Source organism: Motacilla alba, chromosome 27 (assembly GCF_015832195.1).
Source record: "Motacilla alba alba isolate MOTALB_02 chromosome 27, Motacilla_alba_V1.0_pri, whole genome shotgun sequence".
In the NCBI taxonomy this organism is placed as follows: Eukaryota; Metazoa; Chordata; class Aves; order Passeriformes; family Motacillidae; genus Motacilla; species Motacilla alba.
In genome coordinates this window covers 2,681,148-2,709,113 of record NC_052042.1, presented here as the reverse complement: position 1 = coordinate 2,709,113, position 27,966 = coordinate 2,681,148, and the positions used below count along the sequence as shown (strand labels likewise).

The window sequence follows — 27,966 nt, the reverse complement described above, 5'->3', positions numbered from 1 at the left end:
GGGGCCGGAGGGACGCTGGGCCCTTCCCGACCGCGCTCTGAGGGGCCGGAGGGACGCTGGGCCCTTCCCGACCGCGCTCTGAGGGGCCGGAGGGACGCTGGGCCCTTCCCGACCGCGCTCTGAGGGGCCGGAGGGACGCTGGGCCCTTCCCGACCGCGCTCTGAGGGGCCGGGCCGCGCCCTCCCGCGGGCCCGGGACGGAGCGGCCCCGCTTTCGCTTTCGTTTCCTCGCGGCGGCGGGGCCGGGGCGGAGGCCGGAGCGGTGGGAGCGGGCGGCGAGGGCCCGGTGTGGTGAAGCGCGGCAGCCGCCGCCGGGCTCCCGGGAGGCCGCGCCGGTGTGGCGGGGCCCGGGCAGCCGCCCCCGCGGGCATGGCGGGCCGCACGGTGCGGGTGCAGGGCTTCCCCGCCGAGCTGCCCCCCGACAGGGCGGCCGACAAGCTGACCATTCACTTCCTGCGCTCCCGCAACGGCGGCGGCGACATCGCCAACGTCCGGGTGCTGCCCGGCTCCCTGCCCTGCGCCCTCATCACCTTCGAGGCGCCGGAAGGTAACGCCCGCGGGACCCTCGGGGGCCTGGCCTGTCCCACCATCCCCAGGCCCCCCTGCCCTGTCCCACCATCCCCAGCCCCCCCCTGCCCTGTCCCACCATCCCCAGGCCCCTCATCCCTGTCCCACCATCCCCAGCCCCCCCTGCCCTGTCCCACCATCCTCAGTCCCACTCTGCCCTGTCCCACCACCCCCATCTCCTCTGTGCCCTGTCCCACCATCCCCATCTCCTCTGTGCCCTGTCCCACCATCCCCAGTCCCACTCTGCCCTGTCCCACCACCCCCAGCCCCCCCCGCCCTGTCCCACCATCCCCAGTCCCACTATTACCTCTCCTGCTGTCTCCTATCCCACCATTCCCAACCCTGACACTGCCTCGCCCACCCTCCCCTGTCCCATCATCATCTGTCCTACTGCCTGTCCTGCTCTCTCCTGTCCCATCATTCTCTGTCCTACTGTCCCTGTCCCGCTGTCCCCAGCCCTACCATCCCCTGTCCCACAGTCCCCCACCCCACTGCTGTCCCTTGGCTGGGCTGACGCAGGTCTGGGTGGCTTTTCCCACCAGTGGCCCAGAGGATCCTGAAGGTGAAAAACCACGTGCTGGCAATTGGAAAGACGCAGTACCCGCTGGAGGTGACGCCCCACGCTTCAGAGCTGAGCCCCAATGAGGTATTGAGGGGATGTGGCAGCCCCAGCTGCTCCCACGCAGACTCTGGGCCTGGCAGACAGCTTGAAGAGGGAGACCTCACTCTCTCCTTTCATCTTAATTACACTTAAATCCATTTTCATCCATATTCAAATGAAGATTTTTTTTTTTCTGTGCTAATAGCACAGGGACAGGCAGGCAGGCTGTGCTCTCAGTCATCTGGCATTTGTGCCTGTCAAATGAAGGGTAGTCAGGCTGGAAGAGAACAGGCACTTTTCCCCAGTCCATCTGGTGCCACACAGGGGATCCTGTTAATGCCTCTGCCGTGTCATCAGCTGGACTTACAGTGTATTGTTCCTCTTTCCTTCTCAGGAAAGCTTAGCATACAGACATGCTGGTGTCTAGGGAGCACTGGAGAGTTCTTGCCTCTTCCTCCAGTCTCAAGAGACCGTGGCTGTAGCCATGTCTTGTGTTTTCATATCTGAGCCCCAAAATCAAGGGCATGGGAGTTAGCCTGGCCTTGCAGACCTTTATGCAAGCTTGTGGTGCCAAAACTGCTTGAAGATCTGGAGCTGAAGCTCTGCAAAGGCAAGAGGGCAACTGCATTTCAGATGCAGGAGCAATAGTGGATCTCTTGGGTTTGGGCTTTTTGAAGAGCTCCCAGTGTGTATAAATGTGGCCCTATCTCTGTGCAATTTCCCCCTCTGATTTCTTGTTTGCAGAAAGCTTTTTGACAAGTGCACAAGGTCAAGGAGTTGCTTAGTCTGGGTCTTTTGGTCCTGTCTGTGTCAGGGCCCATCTCTCTTGAAAGCAGGATGCTGAGGGAGAGAGGTGGAAGAGTGTGTCACAGCAATGCAGGGGCCGCTTGCCTTCTGTGCCTTTGAAAGGGGTTGGTTTTGGTCCTTGCTCTCTCACTCCCTTGCTATCTACTTGCAGATCTTCATACATGTGAGCATGACAATTGACTATGGCAAGCTGCCCACGGGCAAAACCCTCCTGAAGGACTTGCACAAAGACTACCGAAATGTACACTTCAGCTTCGACTCCAAGAATATGCAGTGCATAGTCCAGGGGCCATTCACTGAGCTGCAGACCTTCAGCAGAGACCTGCTGGGCAGCCTGAACCTCAAGAGCAAAGCCACTGGCCAGATCCTCCTGCCAGCTTCCAGCTGCGGGGCCAAAGAGATGGGAATGCCTGATCACCAGCAAGTGCCTGACTCCACTGAGACAGCACAAGAGACAGCAAAGCTGCCAGATTGTGACCAGGTGCATGAAATGGCAGCTAAAGTCCCATCACCTCAGAGCCCAGTAGGTGAGGAAGCTGTGAAGCTTTTGGGGAAGCTGGAGGACTTTTCCCTCGCAATGGACTCGGACATTTACCTGTACATGCAGAAGTTCTGTGCTGCTGAGTACCAGGGTGTGCTGCACCAACATCACGTGGATGTGGTGGATGTCAGTGGCGACGGCATTGCTGTGTTGTACCTCCAGCCATCTGGAGGTGTGTCTGGGGACACGGATGCCTTGAGACAGGCCCGCCTGGCCCTGCAGCAGCTCTACCAGCAGCTGGAGGAGAGCCTGCGCAAGGAGAAGATTGCCAAGGAAGGGCTGGGAATGGACAGCCAGGCACTCAGGGCTCTGACATGTGAGCTGCAGGAGCTGTATCCCCAGCTGCTCTGCCATGAGGATGTGAAGCAGCTTTATCTTGTTGGAAACCTTGTCGATGTGTCCAAGGCCAAGCAGTTCCTAGAGGATTCCGTCACCAGGAGAGGTGCTGCACGCACAGTTGACACGCTGAGCAGCTCCCAGCCCTCTGGCACCACAGAGGCTGCACTACGCCTGGCCAAATCTCCTGTGCATTCTTCAGCCACAAGACTTAGCCCAAGCAAGCCAGAGCAGAAAGGTGAGTTCAGGCTAGCTGCCAACTTTAGCACCCCGAAAGCTGACAGGTCTCAGGCTGGCCAGGACCTCTTGGTGGATCAGGACTGTCCACCAGTGGGACAGGAGCAGCTTTCTGGGAAACATCCATCAGAGACAGATGCTCCTGGTCAGAGCGACCCAAGGGCACTGACCCAGCAGTGTCAGCCTCCCACCCGTATGACAGATAAAGTTGTGGGGTCAGCAGCAGAGCCTCAGCAGAATGACCCCACAGAAAGGGGCCATGTAGAAGGAGGTGCCAGACTCACAGGAGAAAAGATGCTGTTGTCCTTTACAGGCATAGAAAACAGCACTTTTCAGCATCCTAAGGACTCTAAAGTCTCAGGTCCCATTGGGTACCACTCTCTTGCTGGCATCTACAGCAACTGTGATGTGACATGGACCTCTTTTGCTTTAGGCTGCAAGCCCTCTGCATCCACGCCTATGCTGCGACGCTCCAACAGCTTCTCCCTGTCGAGGTCAAAGGAAAGCAGCTCTGGAGACATCAGCAGGGTGAGTGAGGAGATCAGCCTGGACACTCTGCAGTGGTTTTACCTGAAAGATGTCTGCCATGCCACTATTGATGAGCTGTGCAGGGCTGGAGGGGTGCACATCTCGGAGCGCCACGCTGGGGACTGCACAGTGCTGATGCTGCAGGCAGAAGACAGGAAGGGGCTGCTCCAGGCTAAATGGAAGGTGGAAGATCTTGTGCAGAAGTGCCCTGACTTGGTGTGTCATAGTGTGAGCTACTCAGAGCTTGCTGTCAGTGGTCCTGATGACAGTGAGCTGAGTGAACTGTGCAGCCTCTTGCGAGGAAAATCCTTCCAGGTTGGACTCAGCAAAGACAAGTACAAGCTCTATCTTGCCTGCCCCAAGGAGATGCTGCCAGGAGTGACTGAGGCCTTCCACATGTTTTCCTCCAGGAGGCTCTGTGCCTTGAAGTCTGCATCCCCATCTCCTGGACCAGAGAGTACAGGGAAATGGAGCGTCATTGAGCCAAGCAGAAGCCAGCAGCCAGTGCTGGATGCAGCCCTTCTTGGCAGCCTGAATTCCCTACAGCACCTGAACATCATCGCTGAAATAGACTCTCCATCTATGCTCAGGGCTTCCTGGTTGCCAGAGGATGAAGAAAAGAGGTCCCCCAGTCCTTGGAGGTACCAGCAGGCTTGGGGGCAGGAGGAGGCCAGGGGCTATATTGATTCTGGGGCTGGGAGAGGAGGAAGCATGCTTCTGAGCCTGGGTACAGGGGATAAGCCAAGCCCTCCTGGCCTGAGGGAGTTCCAGGAACAGCGGAAGACAAAACTGTCTCTGGGGGAGCCTGACAGCACCCGGCTAAAACAAATCTTGCCAGACAGATTCCAGTTTGCAAGAGACAAGAGCAGAGGAGGCCACAATGAAGCAATGGGACAGCAGCTCTGTCCAGTCCCTGCAGCTGATGAAGCTCCTCACTCTCTGCCCACCTGGCTACCCAGGGCCGTGCCTGCTGAGCCAGCTGTGGCACCTGCAGCAGAGCCCACAGATCAGGGAAGGGCCCAGCTCCCAGGGGGCAGGAGCAATGAGCAGGAGCACCCTGACCTCCCATCACAGCACAGAAGAGACCCCAGCCTTGGACAGGAAAGCAGCACCATCCCTCTTGGCCAGTGTGATGCTTGCCAGGGTTCAGGTGTGACCTGCCAGGGCTCCTGTGGTCACGCCTTGTGCAGGACATGTTTTGCAGCAGACAGTATGCAGCCAGCTTGCTGTGAGTCCTCCTTAGGTGTCCCAAGCTGCAATAAGCTGGGGACACTGAAGATCTCCTCCCTGTCTCAGAGCCTGCCTGGATACTATGGGGACACAACACTTCAGCTTGCTTACAACATCCCTGATGGCATGCAGGGGGTAGGTACCACCACAGAGCTTCCCATCCCACTGCAGCCCACCCAGGGAGGGTCTGTCAGGGTGGCTGGGGGGGAAAAGAGCAGCCACAGCTCCCTGCCCCACAGGCAAAGCAGCTGAGGTATTAACCTGTGAAAGGCAAAAAGCTCCACAGCAGGTTTTGGAGCAGCTTGCTGCTTCTCAAGAGCATGTGTGACCTCTGGTTTTAGTTGACAGTGACTATCAGCCCATGGGGACCATGGTCAGGAGTGTAGTTTTCAAGCCAGACAAACCTTAGAAATCCCCTCAGAGGCCAAGCACTCCAGCCATTGTTTAAAATGTCTTATTCCTGTTCTAAGGTTGGGGATCCTCACCCAGGATACCCTTACAAAGGGGGGAATTTTTGTGCCTTCCTGCCTGGGAACAAGGAAGGTGTGAAGATAGCAAAGCTGCTGAAACAAGCATTTCAATGTGGGCTGACATTCCAGATCAAGTCCTCCAATGGAGAGGAAAGAGTAACATGGGGCCCTATCCCCCACAAAACCTCCTGGGATGGAGGCAAAGCCAGGTATGGCCCAGCTCATCCTAAGCTTCTGGCTATGGTTGTGGGTTTTTTAGCAATGGGAGTAGGAGAACTGTGGGCTCCAGCTCAAACAAATCCTGGCAGGGATGGCTCTTCCACCCTCCCACAGTGGCAGAGTTGGTGCTTCCCTTTTTGCTTCAGCTTGCAGACCAGCCCTGGCATGGCAGACCAGCCCTGGCACTCTCCAGCTGGAGCAAATGCCCTTGCCCATCCCACATCCATAAGTGATGTGGAAACCTGTAATTCCCCGTGGACAAGAACTGTGGGCCCTGTTCACTTACAGCCTTTCCCCATGCCCGTGCTGGGTACAAACTGTGCCTGCAGGCAGCAGGACATCCCAGGAGCAGGACTTCCCCTCTCAGCCCCTCTGAAAGGGTGGGGCAAAAATAAAGGGCTGCTTCCTGCTGTGGTTTTGACACAGCAGCAGGATTGACAGTGCTTCCTCTCTGCCCCACAGGAATGGCTACCCGGACCCCCAGTACCTCCAGGAGGTTGGCACAGTTCTCAATAAGCTGGGCCTTGTGTGATTCTCCCACAGCCACAGCCTGTGGCTTCCCTTCACCTTCTTTTCCTGCTGAGAAAACTGCAGCTTAACAGACAGCTCAGGAAAAAGCAGATGTTTGTTGAAAGAGCTCCTGCTTTCCCCAGATGTAGCCAGAACTCTGCACATTAGCAAAGAGCAGCACCTCTGTCCCTGCCCCATGCAGGCCTCAGCACGATCAGTGCTTCCCAGAAAGTCCAGCTCCTCTTGGATGCATGTCCTGAAATCACAGAGCTGATTGCAGCCTGAGCCCTGTTTGGCTTCCAGCAGCACACAAACCTGGGCAGGAGTCTGCACCTCATCCAGCCCCAGCTTCTGGAAGTCTCCTCCACCTCCTGCCACTACAGAGAGGCTCCAGCTCAGCTGCTGCCAGAGCTGGGGTCGGAGATGAGCTGTCCTCAGCAGACAGCTCCATGCTCCAGCCCCTTCCCAGCACCTGCTCTGAGGCCAGCAGGTGACCTGGTGCTCTCTTGAGGAGAACATTTAATAGCTTTCAGCACCCACAGCAGCTGCTTCCCAGGGACAGTCTCTATACTGACAAATAAACAGGATTTATTCTCATGTTTAGTGGTGGCTGTCCATGCCTTGTCTTACCCTCAGCCCAGGCACCCACTTCAGTCCCACCTGGCTACTGAAACACCCAGATATGAAGTGCAGAGCACAGACAAAGGCATCACAAACAAAAATCACCACGGCTGCCCTCCAGAAACAACACTCAAGCCAACAATTAACAGTTGTCCCTGAGGGCAGAGGCATCTCCTGCTGGGAGCATTACGCTTTGACAACTCAAGCTGCTGTGGGTAGAGGGTTCACGACAACAGAAACCTGAGCAGCATACTGTGGAAGGTTTTGTTATGCTTTTAATTAACATTTGAAACACATAAGGCATATGGTAACATTTGACAGAGGAGCAGTACACATTGTAGTCATGTAAACAGCAGTGGCACATTTGTCTTCTGTCCAACTTGGTTACACGCACAAAGCGAAATATATTTTTCAAACAAAAGATTTGCTATGTGTCTGTAGGATGAGCAGCACTCATATCACAAATCTGCAAATCAACACAATTCAGACAGTACAGACCAGACCATATGCTGCAAGAGGCTCACTCAGAGTCTAACACATTTCACATCATGCTCATGTACTACTTGCCAATAACACTTTGCCATCACGAGGGCTCAGCACACCAGAGGCTTCAGGCAGCCTGAGTGGTTTAACACCTATGATAGCAGCTGTCAGCAGGCCAGGATCCTGCACCAGCTGAAGCCTCACACACACAGCGCTTCTTACTTCTCCCTGGCCAATCATTCTAGTTTAATACAGGTGTCTGAAACAAAACCTAGAGCTGAACTCCTTCCCAGAGCACTTGGCAGGTGCCATACTCCTCTGTCACCTCTGCTCCCTTCTCCTCCTGCAGTCAGCTTGCAACACAAGTGAGCTTCAGAGAGTCAAAAATGTGGCAACTGCTGCCTGGTGATAGCAAAGGAGTTGCATTTTGTGCAAGACCAGCAGCACCAGGCTGGGAGGCCACTACAGCAATGACAGGAGAGGCACTGGCACCGAGCCCCCTGCAGCAGGCAGGGCTGGGGGTGCCTCCTCCACTCATCAACTCCTTACACTTCCACTTGGACTCCTCATGGCACAACCTTTGAGTCAAGACAATCAGTAAAATAAACATTAAATTGCACTTCTGGAATGGCACACATGATTAAGTACAGGAATCTCCCAGTTCCTCAGTAGCACAACTTTGCCCTAAACAAGCAACATTGAATGGAATGATTTTTATCCTAGGGTTTGGTTTTGGTTTTTTTGCTTTGGTCCTTAGTCTACAAACCGGCTGGTTAACTGCATTAAGACACTTGAAGTTGTTTTACATAGGTTCCATTCTTACTGGCCCATAAAAAAGAAAAGTAAAAAACCAAAACACAACCAACCACACCCACCTGGAGCAGAACTTTGAGCAGGGGCGGAGGATTGCAAGGTTACATTTAATCTTGGTCTTCCTGTAGAAAACACTGTTGCTACCAAGAGACACAAAATACTCAGTGCTGACCTTGAACCGGCAGGAACTGCTTGGCATTCCTGCCTTGATAAGGGCTTCAGGAATTTCTACAGAAGACACGTGAGCCCAAAAAGAGCCAGGAGCTAGGATTGTTTCTAAAGAGCCAAGGCTGGAGCAGCTGATAAAGCCTCACCCTGGAGCCAAACAGCTGCCCTGGGAAAGACAACAGGTCTTATGGACTGGGGGGTACAGAACCACCAGGTCAGCCCCAGAAAGGCTGGAACACCTGGGAAGAGAACAGCTAACTCATGGAAAGTCCAACAACATCACCAGTGTTCACAAAACAGAGCTAATAAGAGTCAAAACAGTGGTTTTTGGCAATACTTTGAAAGGCCAGAATGGAAAAGGCCCCAGTGACATCCCAGTGATGCAGCAGAAGGCACCGAGATGCGGTTTCCTGTGGCACACAGGAGGCAGCAGGGCAGAGGGGTCTGATGGGAGCTGTGAGAGCCCTGCCACACTGCCTGACCCAAGGCCATCCATGTAAGGCACTGAGCACCAGACTGGCTCAGGATAAAGCAGGGAGAGAGAGGATGTTGCTATGAAACACACCATGACAGCTTTCCCTTTCACAATCTGAAGATGTGCAGGGCTGTGTGCCTTTTGAGCATGCTGCCCTGGCATCAAGGTGAAGTCCAGTTTCTCAGAGGAACAGGTCCAGACTTTCCATTTCAGCAATTTAGACAGTCCTTCTGTTTTCACACCTGGTAAAGCAGCATTAGACACTGTTGGATTCAGTCCTAATCAGCACAACAGGGCAGGTTGAAAGAAGCAGCAAGATTTTGGATTCAGAAAGGTAAAAAGTTGTGCTTGAGAGTTCTGTCAGCCTGTGTTTATGAAGTTCAAGAGATGAACTGACAAGGATCTGTGAGAGGACTCCAGCACTCCTCTGAGGTTGTAGGGAACAGGATTGTTGCAATATTTAAAGTTAGCCAGGGGGGGAAAACCCCTGGAAGCTGTGCCAGTGCATTTCTAAAGAACTCTGGACTGAGCCCAAGCACCTGAACCCCAAGCTGCACTTGCAGAGAGGAGTCCCACTGAGCAGGCTGAGGGAGAATTCAGAGAGGAACTCCAGCCCTGTGTGGCATGGGCTGTCCTGGGTGGTGCCGGGGCTCTGTGCCCAGCGGGTACCTGCCCTCCTTGGGCCCTGGGCCCTCCCTGTGGGCTAGTTAAGCAGGATTCTAGTCTCAGGGTTTTGCTTCTGAAGCACAAGTTCTTCCATGATGGGCAGCTCTTAGTGCCCTTGGGTTTACCATTTCAAATCCAAAATGAAGCCCAAAAGCCCACCACACCTACAACCCAGGCCAAGTAAGCACTGACAGCACCAGAGTTGCCCAGAGCTGCAAGCAGGGTCCAGTGGGAAGGACAGCATCACCCAGGGCTCAAGGTGCTCACTGACCTGGGGGCTTAGGTCTCCACAGCTTTGTTTCCAAATGCACACAAGGAAAGAAAAGCAGAAGAGGAAACAGTTCTGGTATAGGAGGAGCATCCCAGGCACTGCTAAACCCTCAGTGCTGGAGCCCCAAGACACAGATTCAGGGGAGAAGAGTCAAGCCCTGCTGCAGCAAATGAGCAAGGACACAATGGAAAACTGCTCAGAATGTGCAGACCAAGAGGCTTGACACACAGCTGGGCTGTTTAGCATCTAACTGCTACCCTGGCAACAGCTTTACCAACCAGTGTGCCACTGGGAGAGCCAGCCCAGGCTGCTGGGCAACCAGCCCACAGGAGTGGCTCTTGAAAGTTCCTTCCCAAACTGCAACACCTCCTCGGTGCACAGGGCACTGCACAAAGCTTTACTAGGGGATTATTTTGTTTCCATCTCAGTGAAGTCCAATTCAATACCGCAGCCCTTGGAAATACAAAGACAAGGGTGAAGCCCTAACAATACCAACTTGGAGCCCAACAGAATAAAGCACAGAGCCAACATCAATCCTTCCAGTCATTTGAGACACAGTTGAGTCCTTATGGTCTCTAAGAATCAGACACTGCTCAGATCTCTCTATACAATTTGGAAATAGAAAATGGACAGGATCAGGTTATCTAATTGAAACTTTTCTTCTGTAGTCAGACATAGCCCAGCCCAGCCTGTCAGGGTATTTACAGACTGCAAATGGAGTATGATCTGCCATAGACTCCAGATTTCCAGGATGGTCAAGGCAAAACCAACATGTGCTGTTAATATCTGGCTGTGTTAGTGGCCTACAAAAAGCAGAGGGAATAGAGCTGGGTTAGAGAGAACAGAAGAGAAACCCCTGCTTGAATTAAACTAGGCCAGTTGTGGTTTTCCTTTGGCTGTGGAGGAAACATCCTACATTTGGCCAATCCTCTGCTGAACAGGCTTCCCAAAGCTGACAGTGCAAATGCTTCAGCAGGGCTCAGTTTCTGCAGACACACTTGGCAGTTGTTGCAGTACATTGTGCCTTGACTTTACAGTGACAGGCTGTGCAGTTGTTAGCCACCAACTGCTTGGAAGTTTCAGCCTCACTGCCAGAGAAAAAGAAGGTTAGTCTGGAAATTCAGTGGAGAAACAAGTGGTTAGAAAGCAGTATGAAATAAACAGGCTTCAAAAGAGAGAGCAGGAGGCATATCTGGCAAAGGGTCAGTCACAACAAAAGCATGCAAACCTCGTCTGAATGATAACCATGATATTCTTGTACTGGTGAAAGATGGGAGATACTGATCTGTCCATTTCCAGGTCCCAAAGAGATCAGGGAGTTACACCATGAATTCATAATCTGCATTCATCTCCTTAGTTCTCTGCTTTTTTAGATTCTTCCTTGGGTGCTTCAGGAACCAGGATGACTTTTCCAACATTCTTCTTTTCTTGCATCTGCTTCATAGCCTCTGCCACCTGGAGGCAAAAGGAGTTTGGTAAGACCCCCACCCACTGCAGAGAGCATCCATGCCCTTCCTGGGCCCCTCAGCACCCCCAGAGCAGCCTGATAACTGGGGCGCAGCTTTCCTGGCAGTTCAGGCATGTCCCAAGCATGCAGGTGCCTCTGCAAAGGTGTGTTTTGGACAGACCTGGGCAACTACCCCAGCAGGCCTATAGGAAACTATCCTCACGAATTCACACAACCTTAACACACACAAGGAGGCTCTGACCACACAAATGTGGAAGTGCAGTGTGTGTCACCAGTCACCACAGCTTCCTCTCCAACGGGAGGAATCCAGCCACCTGCCAGCAGCACAAAGCCTCCACCAGCTACACAAAACAACAGATGTACAGAATTTTATCATTTTTATCATTATTTTTAAGCACCTGGGCCTGGCTTGGAATCAAAGCTTTCCTTCAGCCTTTGCATCAGACTAGTTCTCAGGTATGAACACTGACTGATCATCACTGAGTTCTTTGCTCCCCTGCAGCACGTCCTGCCCCAGCATTCCCAAGGGAAGAGCCTGGACACATCAATGCAATAACCCTGAGCAGAGCAGAGCTGCTGGAAAACCTGCTGTTCCCTTCTAATATCCTCATTCTGCTTCACTGCCTGAGCTCTTTTGCACTCTTGGAAGGGCAGCAACAACCTTCCCATCTGTCTGCTTAATTACGGGGCACAGAGCACTCAGGGCATGCTGCAGTCTGATGTGTAACCCAGCCCCCTCCCATGGAGCACAGCTGAGCACCTGCCCTGCTCCACGGGGACACTGTCTGGCACTGCCCAGCCCTGTGCATTGGAGCACAACAGCCCAGCCACTCTACTCAGCCTTAATATTTTAAAAGGAATAAGGCACTGAATGTCTGAGAACAGATGGTTATTAGACATTTTCAACAGTTCAGGCCCCATGGACAAGGTGCTCCCTCTGTACCACTGCCTGTGTGTCAGCTCAGACTCACCTGATCAAAGGGCCATACAGAGTCTATTTTGGGCTTGATTTTGCCTTGGCTGTACAGGTTAACCAGCTTGGCTACAACACTCCTGAGAAGCTCAACTTCTTCATCCATATATCCAAGGTGGTAGCCGCACACAGCCTTGTTCTGGTGCAGGAGCTGCAAGGCAGTGATGCTGAACTGGTTCCACCAGGTTTTAGCCATAGCCATGAGGTTCTTCTTCTGCCCAGTGAGCAGGTTTGCTACACCTGAAAAGAAGGCAAGCCACAGGTAAGCTGGAACACAGCACAAGAACCAATGGGCATCCCATGGAACAGCTCAGGCCAGGCACAGGGAGGGACAGAGCTGAGAACTGACCACAGCAGAACCTGCCCAGTCGACCCTCAGTGGAAACAGGCACCTGCCTCAGCCTCAGGATAAGCAGAATTTGGATTATCAGCACTCGTGGCAAAAATGCAGAACAACTACTCTCTTTGGCCCTCCCAAGGCAGCAGTGCAGCTAGACTGGAGGGCTGGCAGAGGTAAGAAAGGGTTACAAGTGACATCCAGGCTGGCAGGACAGCTCTCCCCTTCTCCTCCAGCCCTGCTCCTCCAGGGGAATCACAAGCTGCAGTGGCTGGGACAACCAAAGCAGCACACTGGTGCAAGTGTCTGGAATCCCACTGGGGGTTGTGTGAGGGCTTTGTCTGTGGGACAGAATCACAGTGTTCCAGGGCTGGGGAATGGAGAGATAAGTATTCAGTAGCCTCAAACCTCATCTCCCACACATCCTCTAAAAGAAAAGCAAGGCTGTGCATTAACTCAGCCTAGACAAAGCAGCTATGCCAGTATTCCTCCCTGAGGACATTCCAGCTTCCTCTGCAAGCACCAGCTTTTACTCCAAGAGAGATTTCACCATGGGAGGGAAGAGCCTTGCAACCTGTGAACACAGCTGAACACAGCTCTGGGGACAAGGCACCAATCTCACTCCCCTCAGTGTCTCACCGAGCCAAAGCATCCCGAAGACCTTAATGAAATAAAAGAACTGCAACACAGGGTACAGTGAGGAACAGCCCCCTGACAGCCATGCACCCAGACATGGAGCATTTCTGTGTGGATCCCATTCCACCATCACACAGCCCCTGGGTTTTTTGGGCCCCTTGCTCACACTCACCATAAGTGATGAGTTTGCCCATCGGCTTCAAGAGGTTAAAAGCTTTGGACGTGTCAGATCCTCCCAGAGGGTCCAGGACAATGTCAACACCTAGAGAGGGAATTGGAAGTAAACAGAAGTTTCTTTGCAATTGAAAGGAATGCAAGACAGCTGCAGAAGTCCTCCACCACATCATACCTTTGGGAGAGATCTTCCGGACCTCCTCTGCGTAATCCATGGTTCGGTAGTCAATGGGGTGAGCAACTCCACTCTCCTTGAGGGACTCGTGCTTGGAGGCAGATGCTGTGCCAAAAATGGTGACATTTTCTACAGTCTTGCACAGCTGGATGGCAGCAGTTCCCACACCACCTGAAAATCAGCAGTAAAAAAGATTCAGAAACAAACAGCCCCAGCAGTCAGAAAAACCTCATGTAAATTAAAAAACCTCATGTAAAAACTAACTCAGTAAATGATCCCTGCCTGGACCAATCACACAGCACAGCAGCCTGGGGAACAGAGGCTCTGCCTGGTGAGGTTGGTGCCCGGGACACACTGGGAGAGACTGACCCCAGCTGCTGGGAAATGGGGTCAGCAGGAAACCTGCATCTCTGCCAGGTGACATTTTGTCAGTCCAGCCCCATTCTGATCATTTCCTCACCCATGTCACTTACTCAGAAGCTGCACAGTGAAACCAAGAGTCTCAGCACGATCTGGCAAGGATTATTTACCTGCAGCCATGTGGATGAGGACACTCTGGTTGGGTCTCAGGTTTCCAAAGTCAAACAGAATCATGTAGGCAGTGATGTAGTTAACAAGAAGAGCAGCGGCTTCCTCGAAGCTCATCCCCTCAGGCATCGGGAAGGTGTGACTGGCCGGCACATTCACCACTTCTTGCCAGAGCCCTGACCTGGCCAGGACCATTACCTTATCACCAACCTAAAATCAGAGGACAAGGTGGTCTGAAACAAGCCCCCAGGGCTAGCAGCAGACATCAGACCCTTGCTCTCGGTATGTCAGAGCTTCTGCATCCACAATGTTCTCCGTGCACAGGTCTGCAGGGACTGCAGCACCCTGGACTCGGGCAGGAGACCACAGCTGGTTTAGCTGCAGCCCAGAACCTCTCACCACAGACCTGGGCACACACCAGGAACCCCAGAGACCACAGGCAGCCCAGGCTCTGGCTTTGTAGTGCTAACCAAACCCAAACTGTGGAAGCCCAAACCAACCACTGGATCCATGCCTGATCCCCAACAACACAAGAGGGATGAGGATCGCGTCCTGCCCTCCTTGCCCAAGCTGGGAGCAGAACATCAAAAAATACTATTGCTGCTCCTTGCCATCACCGTGCCAAGAGGCAGGAGCCTTTGGGAAACGTTTAGTAGCATCAATCACGGAAAACGCACGTCCAAACTTAGGAAAAGCTCCCGAATCTAAGGCACACGGCCTCCCCGGCTCCGGCCCGTCGGGCGGCAGCGCTCCCGTTCTCCCGGGGATGCCGGCCCGCCCTGCCCCTTTGTCCCTGGCCTTTGTCCGCCGCCCGGTCGCCGCCGAAGCCTCGGCGGGTGGGGTCGGCCGGGTCCCTGGCGGGGGCCCAGCGCTGCCCGGGGCCCACCGGGGGTCGGCGGGGGCCGCACCCGCGGGGCGCTTCGGGCCGGGCCGCCCTCACCTGTCGGTCGCGGACGCCGTCGCCGAGGGCGCGGACGGTGCCGGCGCACTCCATGCCGGGGCAGATGGGCGGCGGCGGCAGCCGGTCGTACAGGCCCTGCCGCGCCATCAGGTCGGCGAAGTTGAGCCCGCAGGCGCGGACGCTGACCGAGACCTCCCCGGGCCGCGGCTCCGCGCCGCGCCGCGCCTGCACCTTCAGCTTGTCGTAGCCGCCGAAGCCCGTCAGCACCAGCGCCCGGTGCTCCGCCGCCTCCCCCGCCGCCCGCCGGCGGCTCGGGGCCGGGGACCGGCTCGGGGGCGGCGGAGGCCGGGGCCGGCTCGGCGGACATGGCGCTGCGGAGCGGGAGAGCGGCTGCGGGCGCGGCGGCGGCGGCGGGGAAGGGCCGGGGCGCGGCGGGGGCGGAGCGGCTCGGGCGGGCAGCGCGGAGCGGCGGCGGCGGGCGTGGCGGAGGCACGGTCAGCCCCGGGGCCCGCTCCTCCCGCCCCCGCCACCGCGCAGCATCTTCTCCTCCACGCCGCCTTTTTTATCTTCTATTTTTTTTTTCTTTTCTTTTCTAAATCATTCCTTTCGAGCAAACACGCTGCTCCTTCCGTCCTTCCTGGGGACATGGTTGAAACGGCAGTTTTGCTGGAGCATCATTTCCCCGAGTTACTTCTACAATTTATAGTGCGGAAATCCTGACACTTGCGGGGAGTTCGGCGGCCGTGGCTCTGCGGGCTCCGCAGAGGTCGGAGGGAGGAACTGAGCTCTAATCCTGCAGCTAAAGACAAATAAATCAGGCACAGTGTGCAGACAGATCGCTGGATCCAGCCTCCCTTTCTGCCAGCAGACATCAGCCTCCTCCATGAGCTCACTGCTCAGATCCCTGTTCGGCTCCCAGATGTCACCGGGAATGTGTGAACACTCCCATTCCATCGGGAGTTCGGCTCCCAGATATCACCGGGAATGTGTGAACACTCCCATTCCATCGGGAATGCCGATCCGGTGCCATTTTGTGCGTGCAGAGCACAACAGAATCCACACCTCACTTATCTGATCTTGATGAGCCCATCCCTAACAAGCCGCAGCCACTGCAGGGTGACTGCTCAAGCGAGCAAATCAGAGAGGCCCCGAAACAGAAAAATATCCATGCCCGAAAAGAAAACACAAACCACCTAGAGGATAATCAGTGCACTGGGAAATTTCTGTGTCATTCCCAAGCCAAGCAAAACCCTGCACAGGGCACTGCCAGCACTGTGACAGCTCTGGCTGGCCCACGGATCAGCAAACCCTGGCATCTCCAGGGCCTTTGCTGGCTGCAGGAGGCCCAGGGTGAGCTGCTGAGCTGGGCTGCAGGAGCTCTGCGTGTCCTGCTGAGCTGGGCTGCAGGAGCTCTGCACGGCTGTGCCTGTGTCCTGCAGGACCACGCTCCAGGCTGGGCTGCCCTGACCCTGGCAGCGCTGGGACTGCTCAGGAAGAGGAGCACAAAGACAGGAAAGGAGGCAGGAGGATAGAGCCTGGGGCAGGCTGCACATGGTGTGTGGCAGATTTATGGGTGTTGGGGTGGCTGCAGTGGGGACAAGCAGGAAATCATTCCCAGTTGCATGGCAAGATCACAGTACAGCTTCACCCTTTGTTTGCTGTTGGTCAGCCCTGGGAAATACAGATGTGCCTTCCTGATGTGTGGGCATGTCCCACACCTCAGATTAGACAGAAGCAGTCAAAACAATCCTCTATCTACTACTGCTCTTCCTAGGAGCTTTCCTAGCCTTCCTTCTTTCAGTGATTTCTATTCACTGCTGTCAGGGCTCTTGTGGTGGATGAAACCAAAGGGAGCCTCTGTCCAGCCCAGAGTTCAGGGGATGATCCCCAGAGACTGAGCGCTCAGTGAAGGCAGTGGATTTGGGAAGTTGAGACTGCTCCAAATATGTGAAGCTCTGGGCAGACTGGACAGGACAGGGACATTTCTGCACATGGCAGGTCCCTGTGGCAGGGCAGGACTCTCTCTGCCTTGGTCTCTTTCATGTTTCTGAGTCAGTTTTTCCTTATCAGCTCAGTCAGTAACATTGTCCCTGTAAATCCTTACCCATGTCACTTTGTGCCCTGTTGGGGCCATTTTCTCGCTGCATGGGAGCAGCAGGGTGAAGGTCAGTCCTGGCTTGCTGCTGCTCTGGAGTTGGTGTGAGTGAGGCCGTTTTGGGGAGCAGCAGGGAGGTGCTGGTGTGCAGGCATGGGCTGGGCATGTGCAGCTGGCACACCCTGAGCTGGGACCCCCAGCACATCAGGGCACTGTCCACTGGGGACAGGACACTGCTGCTCAACAGCAAGGGAGCATTAGATAGACAAAACTATTTGTCCCAATGGAATTGCTGCTCACTGCTCTAGCCCATTTTCCAACAAGCTCTCCAAATGTGAGCTTTGCTGCCATTCTGAATGGTGCTGACTTGCGATTTACAGCCAGAGGTGGGCACAGGCCCCCGAGGTAGCTGTTCTCATTCTCTGTCTGCCAGACACTCAGCTTTCCAGCAGCCCTGCACCTCCCTGTAAGCTGCTGTCCTGCTTTTTCCTGCTGTCCTGCTTTTTTGTGTTTCCTCCTGCAGTCCTCCCTGATTCCCTGAAAGGGGTTGAGGAGGATGTGCCACAGTAGGAGCAGTGCCAGCTCCCCTGCCTGGCCCTTTGTTCCTTGTCCTTTTATTTCTACGAAGGGCTCTAGCACTCCCTCTCCTCTGCTCTCAAGGGCATTTGAACAATGACCAGGCAAAAGATAAAAAAAACCCAACTGGCAGCGGTTTTCTTGTCAGCAAGCAGCTGCCTGTGCCAGCTCCCAGGGCTGTCTCAGGACAGAACCCCAGAGGCTCAGGCCCACAAAAGCCTCACCTTGCAGAGCAGGGCTCCCTGAGACCCCCGTGGTGGCCAGGGGCTGGCTGCTGGACATGGGGTGGCTCCACCCCACAGGTGAGTGCTTAAACCTGGGGTTCCCCAGCCCAGCTTTGGCCCTGACCTGGTGCCACCATCCTCCTCTCCTGCTCTGCTGGTGCTGCCCACGCTGCTCGAGCCCCCCTGCTCCCTGTGCCCCCAGCTGCAGGCCAGGGCAAGGGCTGGGCTTGGGAAGCAGCTGTGGGGCTGCCGTCAGCCCCCATGGGGTGCTGAGACCCACACTCACCCTTTCAGGGCTCTGCAGTTTGGTATCCCGGCTCTACAGCAAGTGCTGACCTCGACCCATCTGCCTGCAGTTGTTGGGAACTCCAGAGAAAGATTCCTCCTGCCTCTGCTCTGCCTTTTCTTCACCCTTGCATGCAGCGTGTTAGGATGCGCTGAGAGGGACACACAGACAAGATGTCCCGCCTGCATCACACGTACCAGGAGTGCTGTGCCTCCTGGTGACACTTACTGTGCCTGAATCACAGTAAATGACATTTAGATTTGACAGCTAGAGCAGCAGGTGGAAGAGATCTGACAGAAGCCCTCAGACACAGCTGCCACTCACAGCTGCAGCTCCCTGCGCTGCTGTTTTGATCACAGACAAATTGAGGCAGTTGTCAAGTGCTGACTGAAGCTCGGTGGATGGCAGCTCACTGCAGAAATCCTCCCAGCACAGAGCATCATTCCCACAAAGGCTGTGGGAATTCTCCAGCCTCTTCCCCTACACAGCCCCAGCAGCAGAGGCTGTGGATGTGCAGCACCAGTGAATGGCATGGGGCCAGATTCCCGGTGTGCACAGAACAGCATCCCACCGTCTGCCCCTCTGGAAGGAGGCACTTTCTCCACTGCAGCCCTTGGAGAAATCGTGTGAAATGAGAATCAATCTCCTTAGCTTCAGCCTTATGCCACAGCATCAATAATTTACTGACAATTATAGTCCCAAAATCACAGGCTTAGCAGATCCACACGCTGTGCATCCATGAGAACCTCATTATCTGGTCAGTGGGTTTTACCGCGCTGAAAATGCACAGACTTGCCTCTGTGTGCTGAGGTTTCCTGGGGTACAGCAGGCAGGACCGGGCAGTGTGGCTGTGCCTTGGATCACTTGTTTTTTAGAGTTTTAAAAGTTTAATAGTAATAAAATGGTTATGAAAATTGTAATATAATGGGAGTAATAAAAATTTGGACAATACGAGACAATAAAAACAAAGAGTTATGGATGGGCCAGGTACCTTTTCTGGGCAAAATAAGCCCAAAAAAGGACCCTTGTTAACAGAGGATTAAACCTTAAAAGCAGCAGCCTGTTGCATATTCACACACCTCATACATGAGGCATAAATTCCATTCAAACAAAGGATTCTGTCTGGTCATTGTCAGCTTCTTCCTCTGAATCCTGGTGCAGTCTTCAGGGCTGAGCGAGGCGAGAAGAAGTTTGTTTCTTCTGATAATGGAACAATGGAATCTCTGCAAGATTTAGGTGTCCTGTGGCTGCTATCTCAGTGCAAGTCCTCTCTTTAAAAAAAGTATCTTACATATGATAGCTTCTATTTTAACATTATGTTATAAATTAAAACTATATTTAACACACTTCTTGAGAAAATTAATACAGCATAACTTTCTAACATAACACATATAATATTCATTTTAATATTTGTGAAAAGCCAATCATAAAATACCCATTTTTCACAGCTCCAGAGGAGTGCTTCAGAGGCTCAGATCACTGTCTCCACACAGAGAAATCTGCAGCAGTAATTGAGGCATTGTGCTTCCTCAGCCTCCAGCACACATGCTCTGACTGCAGTCTTTCCAGCAGAAGCCTTGGCACTTGAATGCCTCCTTGCTTTAATCCCTGAGATTGCTGAAGGATGCTGCTTTCATCTGATAGCATTTATGGACTGTTATAATGAGCTTTGGCTTGCTGAGATAAATTAAATTGCTCACCCAGAGGTGCAAACTTCATTAATGCCAGCAGTGAGTCAGATCAGCACTATTCTAGCCCAGAATGTAAACAGGCTGGACACATGAAAGGGGATTTGGCTGGGATTTTTTTTTTCCTCTTTCTTTTTTTAACCTTCCTAATTGCTGCTGACTTGTATTCTTTTGCTGCATCTCTACTGTTGGAATAAACCAGCCTAGACTCCATTTTCTTCATGCAGAAAGCCAATTCTTTATTCACAAAGCTCATACTTGTAGGCAATATCAGAAACACTGTGTTTGCCAGTGTTCCACCACAGCTGTTTTAGTCAGAGTTATCTCTTAAAAGGAAACAACTGTACATCTTACAATGCAGAAAAGTGATATTTAACTGTCTTAGATTGCAATGCAAGATGTAACCAGGAGCATGTATTCTCTCACCAGCTGTTAAATCCAGGTGGGGGAATGTTCCTTATCTCTTCCATGAACCTTCCCTCATAACTCTGGGGGGGGGGTGGATTCTGTTAATGGTCCAGCTATTACAACCAGGTGGGGCAGCTTTCTTTATCTCTTCCAGTCCTCCCTCCGGGAGATATCTTCTGTTAATGGGCTATTGAATGTCCCTGCATGGCTGATAAAATTCCATCATCCCATTGGGAGATGCTCTGCCCAGGGGGAGGAGCCAAGCATTCCTACCTGCATATAATCTGAAGCTTGGGACACCGCAGCAGCCTTTTCCACTGGATTCCCAGAGGAAGACCAGACCCTTAAGGAAGACCAGACCTTCCTACGCCTCCACAGGACCTTCAGAGGAAAACTCCACCCTTGTCCAGGATCCCTGCTGCAGCAGAAGCACAGCTGGCACTGCAGGAGGGCTGCAGCCACCACTGAATGGGGCTGCTGCCACCACCCTGACCCACAGGCTGTCAGGTCCTATTCTGACTTTGCTTCAGCAGTAAAGGTTTTTTACTGTGATCTCATTACTTCTAAACTTTAAAGAGCTGCTGCATACAGAATTCAAGGCTATAGGACTTAGTTAAGAACTTAAAATTAATTGCTGTAAGTAATCCTGGGAGGAGAAGAGAGGCACAGGGGAGAGGGGTGTTTTGGGGTGGTGCTGTGTGCTGGCAGGAAAAAACCCAAAATGTTCTTAGGTGCAGGAGGGGCAAACGTGAGCCTGGAGGAACCAAAGAAGATGACGAGGGAAGATTGGAGGAAAAAGAAAGAATTAGAAGAGCAGAGAAAACTGGGAAATGCACCTGCTGAAGTGGATGAAGAAGGAAAAGACATCAACCCTCATATTCCTCATTACGTCTCCTCAGTACCGTGGTACATAGATCCTTTGAAGAGACCCACACTAAAGCACCAGAGACCTCAGGCAGAGAAGCAGAAGCAGTATAACTCCTCTGGAGATTGGTACAAACGAGGAGTCCGGGAGCACGCCGTGGCCACGAGGTACCGCAAGGGAGCCTGTGAGAACTGCGGGGCGCTGACACACAAAATGAAAGACTGCACGGAGAGACCCAGGAGAGTTGGAGCAAAATACACTGGCATGAATATTGCCCCAGATGAACACGTGCAGCCTCAGCTGATGTTTGCTTACGACGGGAAGCGAGACCGGTGGAATGGTTATGACCCAGAGGAGCACATGAAAATTGTTGAGGAATATGCCAAGGTTAATCTGGCCAAATGTGCACTGAAAGCAAAGAAGTTTCAGGAGGAGTTGGCATCAGGGAAGCTGCAGCAAGTGAGCTCCCCAAGATACCAGGGGGGAGAAGAGGAATCAAATTCACAGACAGAAAGAGATCATAGCAGTGAAGATGAAGACAAATGTACAGATGACATTGATATGCCTGGGCAGAACTTTGACTCCAAAAGACGCATCACAGTCCGGAATTTACGTATTCGGGAAGACATTGCTAAATACTTGAGGAACCTAAATCCAAAGTCTGCTTATTATGATCCCAAAACAAGATCAATGAGGGAGAACCCTTATGCCAACACAGGCAAGAGTCCAGATGAAGTTGGTTATGCTGGTGACAACTTTGTCCGCTACACAGGAGATGCCATATCAATGGCACAGACCCAGCTCTTCGCCTGGGAGGCTTATGACAAAGGCTCTGAAGCTCATCTTCAAGCAGACCCTACCAAATTAGAGCTCCTTTATAAATCTTTCAAAGCAGAAAAAGAAGATTTCAAGGCCCAGCAGAAAGAAAGCCTCCTAGAGAAGTATGGAGGACAGGAACATTTGGATGCCCCCCCAGCTGAACTGCTGCTAGCTCAAACAGAATATTATGTGGAGTATTCCAGGCATGGAACAGTCATCAAAGGACAGCAGAAAGCTATTGCTCGTTCTAAGTATGAAGAGGATGTGAAGATCAACAACCACACAAGCATTTGGGGTTCGTACTGGAAAGGCAAGTGGGGTTACAAGTGCTGTCACTCCTTTGTCAAGTTCTCCTACTGTATAGGAGAAGCTGGGAAAGAAATCGCTAATACAGAGGCAAGTTTAATGGAAGAGCTGCCCAAGGAGGGAGAACACATGACAAAACCCAAAACACTGATGGAGATCCACCAAGAGAAACAGAAAGAGAAGAAAAAGAAGAAGCACAAGAAGAGCTCACGTTCTGACAGTGAGGGTGAAGAGAAAAGGAAGCAAGAAAAACTAAAAAAGGCCCTAAATGCTGAAGAGGCTCGACTTCTCCACATCAAAAAAATCATGCAGTTAGATGAGAGGAAGAGACCATACAACAGCCAGTATGAAGCCAGGGAGCCAACAGAAGAGGAGATGGAGGCCTACAGAATGAAAAGGCAGAGACCTGATGACCCCATGGCCTCTTTTCTTGGGCAGTAATCACAGGAGGCATCGTTCCAGTGCACAAAGCTTTTCCCACTGTAGTTTACAACTCTCTAGGCAGTTCATTCTGCACATCTCTAAAACAGCAAAAAACCTTTTAATACTCAGAAGAAATTTGTGAAAGCTTCTTTCAGCAGACATGAGCAGTCTAGTAGTTAGTAGAGTTTTGTAAATGTGTATGTATACAAATATAGGCACACATATACACACATATATAACATGTATAGATAAAATACATACACCTACTCTGTAACTTCTTGAAGGAAATCTGACTGAAATCCTATATTTATTTGGCTAGGTAATACACACATATATATATACATATGTATATTTGACCAACTAATGCATAAAGTTGTGAAACAGTAAAACTGACTAGTCAGAGGAAATCATCAGAAGGTGTCAATACAGAACAAAAATAGTTGACAAAAATTGACACAACTACTACTAGAGCTTCTTACTTGTTAAGCCTGTCTCATGACTGTAAAATAATATATTGTTTCTTGATTGCTTTGCAGTGGAATATCCCTGTCAGAGCTAGAAAATGGAATTTCACAAATCAAGCAGCAGCATGGGGAAGAAACAAGAGAGAATATCCAGCAGGAGTTTCAGTGACTTAATCCTGACTTGTCTGGATTCTTGTGCAGCAGGTGTTAAAAACTACAAACCAGACACTTTGGAGATGCTGTTTCTGTAGACACCGCTAGTTGCAGTTTTGTGAGTTGGTAAAAGGGCGTTTCTGTAATTTCTTTTCCTTGCTTTAAGTTCTAGGAGGAGGTAGGGTGGACTTAAAACATTGTGTTTCAATGTATCACAGGCACCATTAAATGTATTCTGAATTGTTTTGATTTTTATATACTTAAACCAGGAGCTGTCATGTTGTTGTATTTCCCCTACACCTTTAATAAATCGTGATTTACTTTAAAAAATAAAAAGAACAGAGCTGTTACTGTGGGTTTTTAGGGTAATCAGGATTTGGTGAAGTGAAGGAGAGATCTTGACTCTATTTCAGAAGGTTGGTTTATTATATTATGATATATATGATATTAAAAAAGACCACACTATAACTATACTACAAAGAACAGAGAGAAAGATTCATCAGAAGGCGAGACAGGAATAGAAAGGAATGAATAACAAAGTTCTGTGACTCCCAGAGAGTCCCAGAGCTGCTGCCTCCTCGATTGGCCACCAAGTAGAAACATCCCACACTGACCAATGGAGGAAGCACCTGCTGCATTCCACAGCAGCAGATAACAAATTGTTTACACTTGAAGCTGAGGCCCTTCAGCTTCTCAGGAGAAGAAAATCCTAGCAAAGGGATTTTCACAAAATATCACAACCACACAGAGCTGCAGTGGTCAAGCCATATCTACAGCAGGTCTCCTAGATGAACAGCAGTTAAATACAGATAATACAGATGAGCTGTTTCCCATTGATGGGCAGGTGCTGCCCCAGGAAGGGAAGGGGAAACTCCACGGCTCCGCTGCACCTCTGCTCTTCCCCCTAAAGCACTCGCGGCTGAAAAAGAGGAGAGAAAAGGCAATGAAAAACAAACCCTAAAACCCGCACACCTTAGCGGGGGAATAGAAAATGCTGGAAAGGCACCAAGCGCCCGCGGCTCTCCGGTGCCGCAGCCAGCGGGTCCCGCACACAGAGGGGCCAGTCCCGGGGGAGCCGCTGGGTCCGAAATGAAGCTTTGCTACAAAAACACTGTCCGGCCCCGCTGGTTCTGCGGTTTACGAGCGCTGCAGGAGGACGAGAGCCGCTCTGCCGGTCGCCACGCGTCCCATGGAGCGGGGATGGGGGTCACTGAATCGTGCCGGAGGAAATCTTGCAAGGGCACGCAACTAAGTTCTGGTTCCGAGCTCCTGGCTGGTTGTTTCTCCACCCGGTTTGAGTCTGGCCGCTCCTGGGTAGAAGGGAAAATGAGCGACACGGGACCGTGCGCTCCCGAGCATCCGCAGCAGGGACACACAGACAGACACACAGACACACACAGGCACTGTCCCAGGACCGGAGTGTAGCCTCAGGGTCCACTAAAAACATTTGCCGAATCGGGGACCAGCCCCTGGACCACACAACACAGCAACAAAGGCATCAGCACGCACTTTTGGTATTTTATCTCTCCTTTTCCCAAAACACTTTGCCTCTTTTAACTCAGTTGGGCTTTCTCTCCGTGACGCGCACTTTTCCCCGTGCCATTGCCACCTCACGGTTCCATCCTGCCCCTTGTTTCCCCACACCTTAGCAGCTGAGCGCTCACCCACCGCTGCTGTCACTGCTGTTCCCAGGACTCGCTGCGCGCTCCTCTTTCCCGGCAGCTCCTCCGATGCCTCCCCTCCGATGCCTCACCTTCCCCGGCTCTCTCGGCTGCGCATCCTCCGCCTTCCAGGACGGCGTTTGCCGCTCGCAGCTCTGTTCCCAGCGGCTGCTCGCTCTCTCCCAGCTGTTGTGTTCATTGCTGTGCCTTCCGAGCCGTCTGCAGCCCCGTGCAGCGCCCGCCCGGCTCCGCTTCGCCGGCTCTGTCTTTGCTTGTTGCACGCCGACCCCGCTGCTGACCGTAGCCGTGGCCTTTTGCTGCTTTGTAAATTCCTTTCGCTGTAAATTCCTTTCGCTGCTTTGCACATTCGCTGCTGGGGTTTCTCTCCGCGCTGGTCCTGCGGCCAGGGCTGCGTTCGTGTGCTGTGCCCGGTCTCGCCGCAATCCTCCTTTCACATCTTTGTGTATTCCGTCTCTAAATCCCATCCCGCGGTCGGCTTGGCTCGCTTCACCTCCTTCTTTTGTGACAGGCTACTCGTCTCGCGTCGATCACATCTTCGGGGACACCTCCTGTTGGAATAAATCAGCCGAGACTCCATTTTCTTCACGCAGAAAGCCAAGGCTTTATTCACCAAGCTCATATTTGTAAGAGATATCAGAAGGCACTGTGTTAAACCCCATTGGTCAGCAATACAGTGAAACTCAGTTCATTGGATGGTAAGGGTTAGCATATATGTCTGTCAAATTTTCTCTCTCTAGATATGTTTATATTTTTCTTTCTCATGAGACAAATTTCATTGTTTACACAGGTGCATTTTTTTTTTTCACCCTCAGAACAGATTGTTGTGTTAAATGACAATTCAAATGAACTTCTCACTTGCAAAATAGCTTCACACAGGAACTTGCAAATTTCTTTTTAGCTGCACTTAGAAGAAATGACAGGCCAGCTTTGGCAATTTTAGCAGAGCAAGGCCTGATTTCATAATGCCTTTATTTTATAATTCTTCTACCTGTCTACGACGCTCTACTGCTTTTACACCTCTATCTTCTAGGGGAAAGCATCAAATAACTCCTCTCTGGGCTGAATGATGTAACTCCAAGTGTCCATAGTTAGCAGTACTCTACAGCTTGGCCTGGGTGGTTTCTAGCTCTTTCCAATATTTGGCAAGTCCAAACAGATATTTAAGACTAGCTCTGGTGAGACACTAAAGTGGCCCCCTTATTTCTGTCCCAGGCTGGGAAATAAGACATTGCACACTGAGACCAATGCCAAAGAGAAGATGGGTAAAAAGTGAAAAATCATCATAAAAACGCAGGAAACTGTCACGGCATGGTGTGAGGAGCAGGAGCTCTGTCCCTGATCCCAGGGTGACACCAGGGCACCTCTCACCAGGAGTGTCTGTGCAGGGACCATGGTTGTGTGACAGACCACAGGACACTGCTCGCTCAGTAATTCACTTTCTCACCACGTTGGAAGGTCAGTCCAGAGCCTCTGATCAGCTGTACAGGACCAAACTTTGGGGCTCTGCAGACCAGAATAAGATGTCACAGGCTCCAGTTTTCAGGCTGTGGGTCCTTCAGTGAAAATTGGCTTCTCACAGTAGATTTTCCCAGCGCAGAATGTCTTCCAGTTCCTTTGTACAGAAAATGGCATCAATATAACACAATAAATTTAATTCATAATAGCAATTAAGACCCCGAGAGGGTGGATCAGCAAGGGAGGATCCAGCCACTGGGGAAGCACTTCCAGGAGCAAATGTGTGAGAGCCATCTGTCGCCTCTCCACACGCAGTGACAGCCACAGCACGGCTCTGCAGCCTACTCAGATAATTCACACCATGGTGAAGGCTTGTTGAAGACATTCTGCAACAGAATATATTCACCAGGGGTTCTCTGCATGAAGGGCATGTGAGGCTCAGCCATGATGGTGCCCAGCAGCTCTGAGCAGGAGGGGCAGCTTGCAGCCTCTCCCTCTCCTGAAGGAAAATGTGGCTCTTGGGTCTGCAGAGCTCTGAGTACTCCCTGCAGAGAGAGTCCTGCCTCCACTGGAGCAGGCTTTCAACAAGCCCAGGGTGGGCAGCAAAAACCAAATTCCTACTGAGAAACCTGGTGAAGTGCTGTCAGAAAGGGGAAAACCCTGCTCCAGGTGACACTGCTGAATACCCTGCACTCCTTTACCTGCAGTCACAAGACAGTGAACTTTCCTTTTCATTCTTCTGCATAAAAATGGAGTGACGTGCGCACATATAAGAAGGCAAAAAAATCACTACAGGCCTTAAAAAACCTGTCAGTGCTGCACAGGCTCCTTTCCCCAGGGAGAGTTGGAGGAAACAAGCATGAGACAGTCACTCATCATTTTGCTTAAGACAAGGCTGGGAGGCCCAGGGATGCTGCAGCAAAACCCACAGCAAAGCTGCAGAACAAAGAAGTGACTGAGCCAGCTCCTGGCCCACAAAATGCAGGAGTCAGATCAGCTGAGGACAGGAGCTGCAGGGATTGCAGGGATTGTCTCATTGGACACCTCATCCCTCCAGCTTTCAGGCCTTCTCTGGTATGTGATGAAGAGGTGGGACCTGATTTCCCATTCACCAGCTGAGTGTGCTTCAGACACACCTTTAGCCCTGCTTGCACCTGGCTCCTGTCCTAGGGGTGCACCCTGAGAGTGGGACCTGTGTGGCTTGTGACCACATGGAGGCATCCAGCTCCAAAGTGCTGACTGGGGCTGGTGTGTCCCCGGGAGCACGGCTGGCAGGGGTGTCAGAAGGCCAAGAAGCACCTGAAACCACTGGGTACCTGCATGGCAACCTCCACGCCCTGCACCCTGTCTTTGCTCTTTACTTGTCCCAACACCATGCACAGCACCAATATTTATATACAAAATATGACTGCGATTTCAGCAAAAAACAATCTGCCCCCTCAGTCCATTAATAATCTTGTTTCGCTGCCAAAACATTTCCATTTCCTTTTCTCCGGGCCTTCTTTGTCTTCCTTGTGTCTATTTTTACTGCATTTTGTGACAGGCAGCCTGTCAGTGTGCCATTTAGGTGAATCTTTCTGCAGTGTGGCCAGCAAAATACCAGCAGCAGAGAAGCCTGCTAATTAAAATCACTGCCCGTAATTTATAGATGTGCTGTCTGTGCTCAAGGAGGGATGGAGAGCAGAAATCGCTGCCCTCGCTGCAGAGGGCTGTGAGGCCGGCCTGGGGTCATGCAGCTGCTGCAGAGACTGGTTCCCTGCCCCTGTGATGTCACTTGGCTGGTTCTCT

General features: G+C 52.2%; 4 protein-coding genes across 11 annotated transcripts; 2 read left to right on the top strand and 2 right to left on the bottom strand.

The window, feature by feature from the left end:
* Positions 1-16: 16 nt before the first annotated feature.
* LOC119712208 lies at positions 17-8,011 on the top strand. Of its 4 annotated transcripts, none has more exons than XM_038163191.1 (5): positions 17-546; positions 1,109-1,212; positions 2,126-3,089; positions 3,522-4,981; positions 5,317-8,011. In XM_038163191.1, exons 1-5 carry the CDS (start codon positions 369-371, stop codon positions 5,971-5,973), a joined length of 3,363 nt encoding a protein of 1,120 aa, XP_038019119.1. In that variant the 5' UTR covers positions 17-368; the 3' UTR covers positions 5,974-8,011. The 4 variants fall into 4 exon arrangements, with proteins under 4 accessions (XP_038019119.1, XP_038019118.1, XP_038019120.1 ...); XM_038163190.1 differs by having other exon boundaries at positions 2,126-4,981; positions 5,317-5,525; positions 5,998-8,011; XM_038163192.1 differs by having other exon boundaries at positions 2,126-4,981; positions 5,998-8,011.
* VAT1 (vesicle amine transport 1) lies at positions 6,920-15,101 on the bottom strand. The gene is given in 7 exon segments (XM_038163234.1): positions 6,920-10,997; positions 11,982-12,223; positions 13,129-13,218; positions 13,306-13,476; positions 13,836-14,043; positions 14,774-15,035; positions 15,037-15,101. Coding segments are annotated over 7 exon segments (1,140 nt in total). The 3' UTR covers positions 6,920-10,895.
* Positions 15,102-20,725: 5,624 nt separating this feature from the next.
* On the top strand, positions 20,726-22,442 carry LOC119712215 (pre-mRNA-splicing factor SLU7-like). The gene has a single exon (XM_038163219.1). It carries the CDS (start codon positions 20,733-20,735, stop codon positions 22,440-22,442), a length of 1,710 nt encoding a protein of 569 aa, XP_038019147.1. The 5' UTR covers positions 20,726-20,732.
* A 1,285-nt stretch (positions 22,443-23,727) lies between these two features.
* On the bottom strand, positions 23,728-25,412 carry LOC119712232. 5 transcript variants are annotated; one of them, XM_038163255.1, is made up of 2 exons: positions 24,706-25,412; positions 23,728-24,351 (listed from the first exon to the last, which is right to left on the bottom strand). In XM_038163255.1, the coding sequence occupies exons 1-2, from the start codon at positions 25,185-25,187 to the stop codon at positions 24,249-24,251; spliced, it is 585 nt and encodes a 194-aa protein (XP_038019183.1). In that variant the 5' UTR covers positions 25,188-25,412; the 3' UTR covers positions 23,728-24,248. The 5 variants fall into 5 exon arrangements, with proteins under 5 accessions (XP_038019183.1, XP_038019181.1, XP_038019184.1 ...); XM_038163253.1 differs by having other exon boundaries at positions 23,728-23,960; XM_038163256.1 differs by having other exon boundaries at positions 24,710-25,412.
* Positions 25,413-27,966: the final 2,554 nt, after the last annotated feature.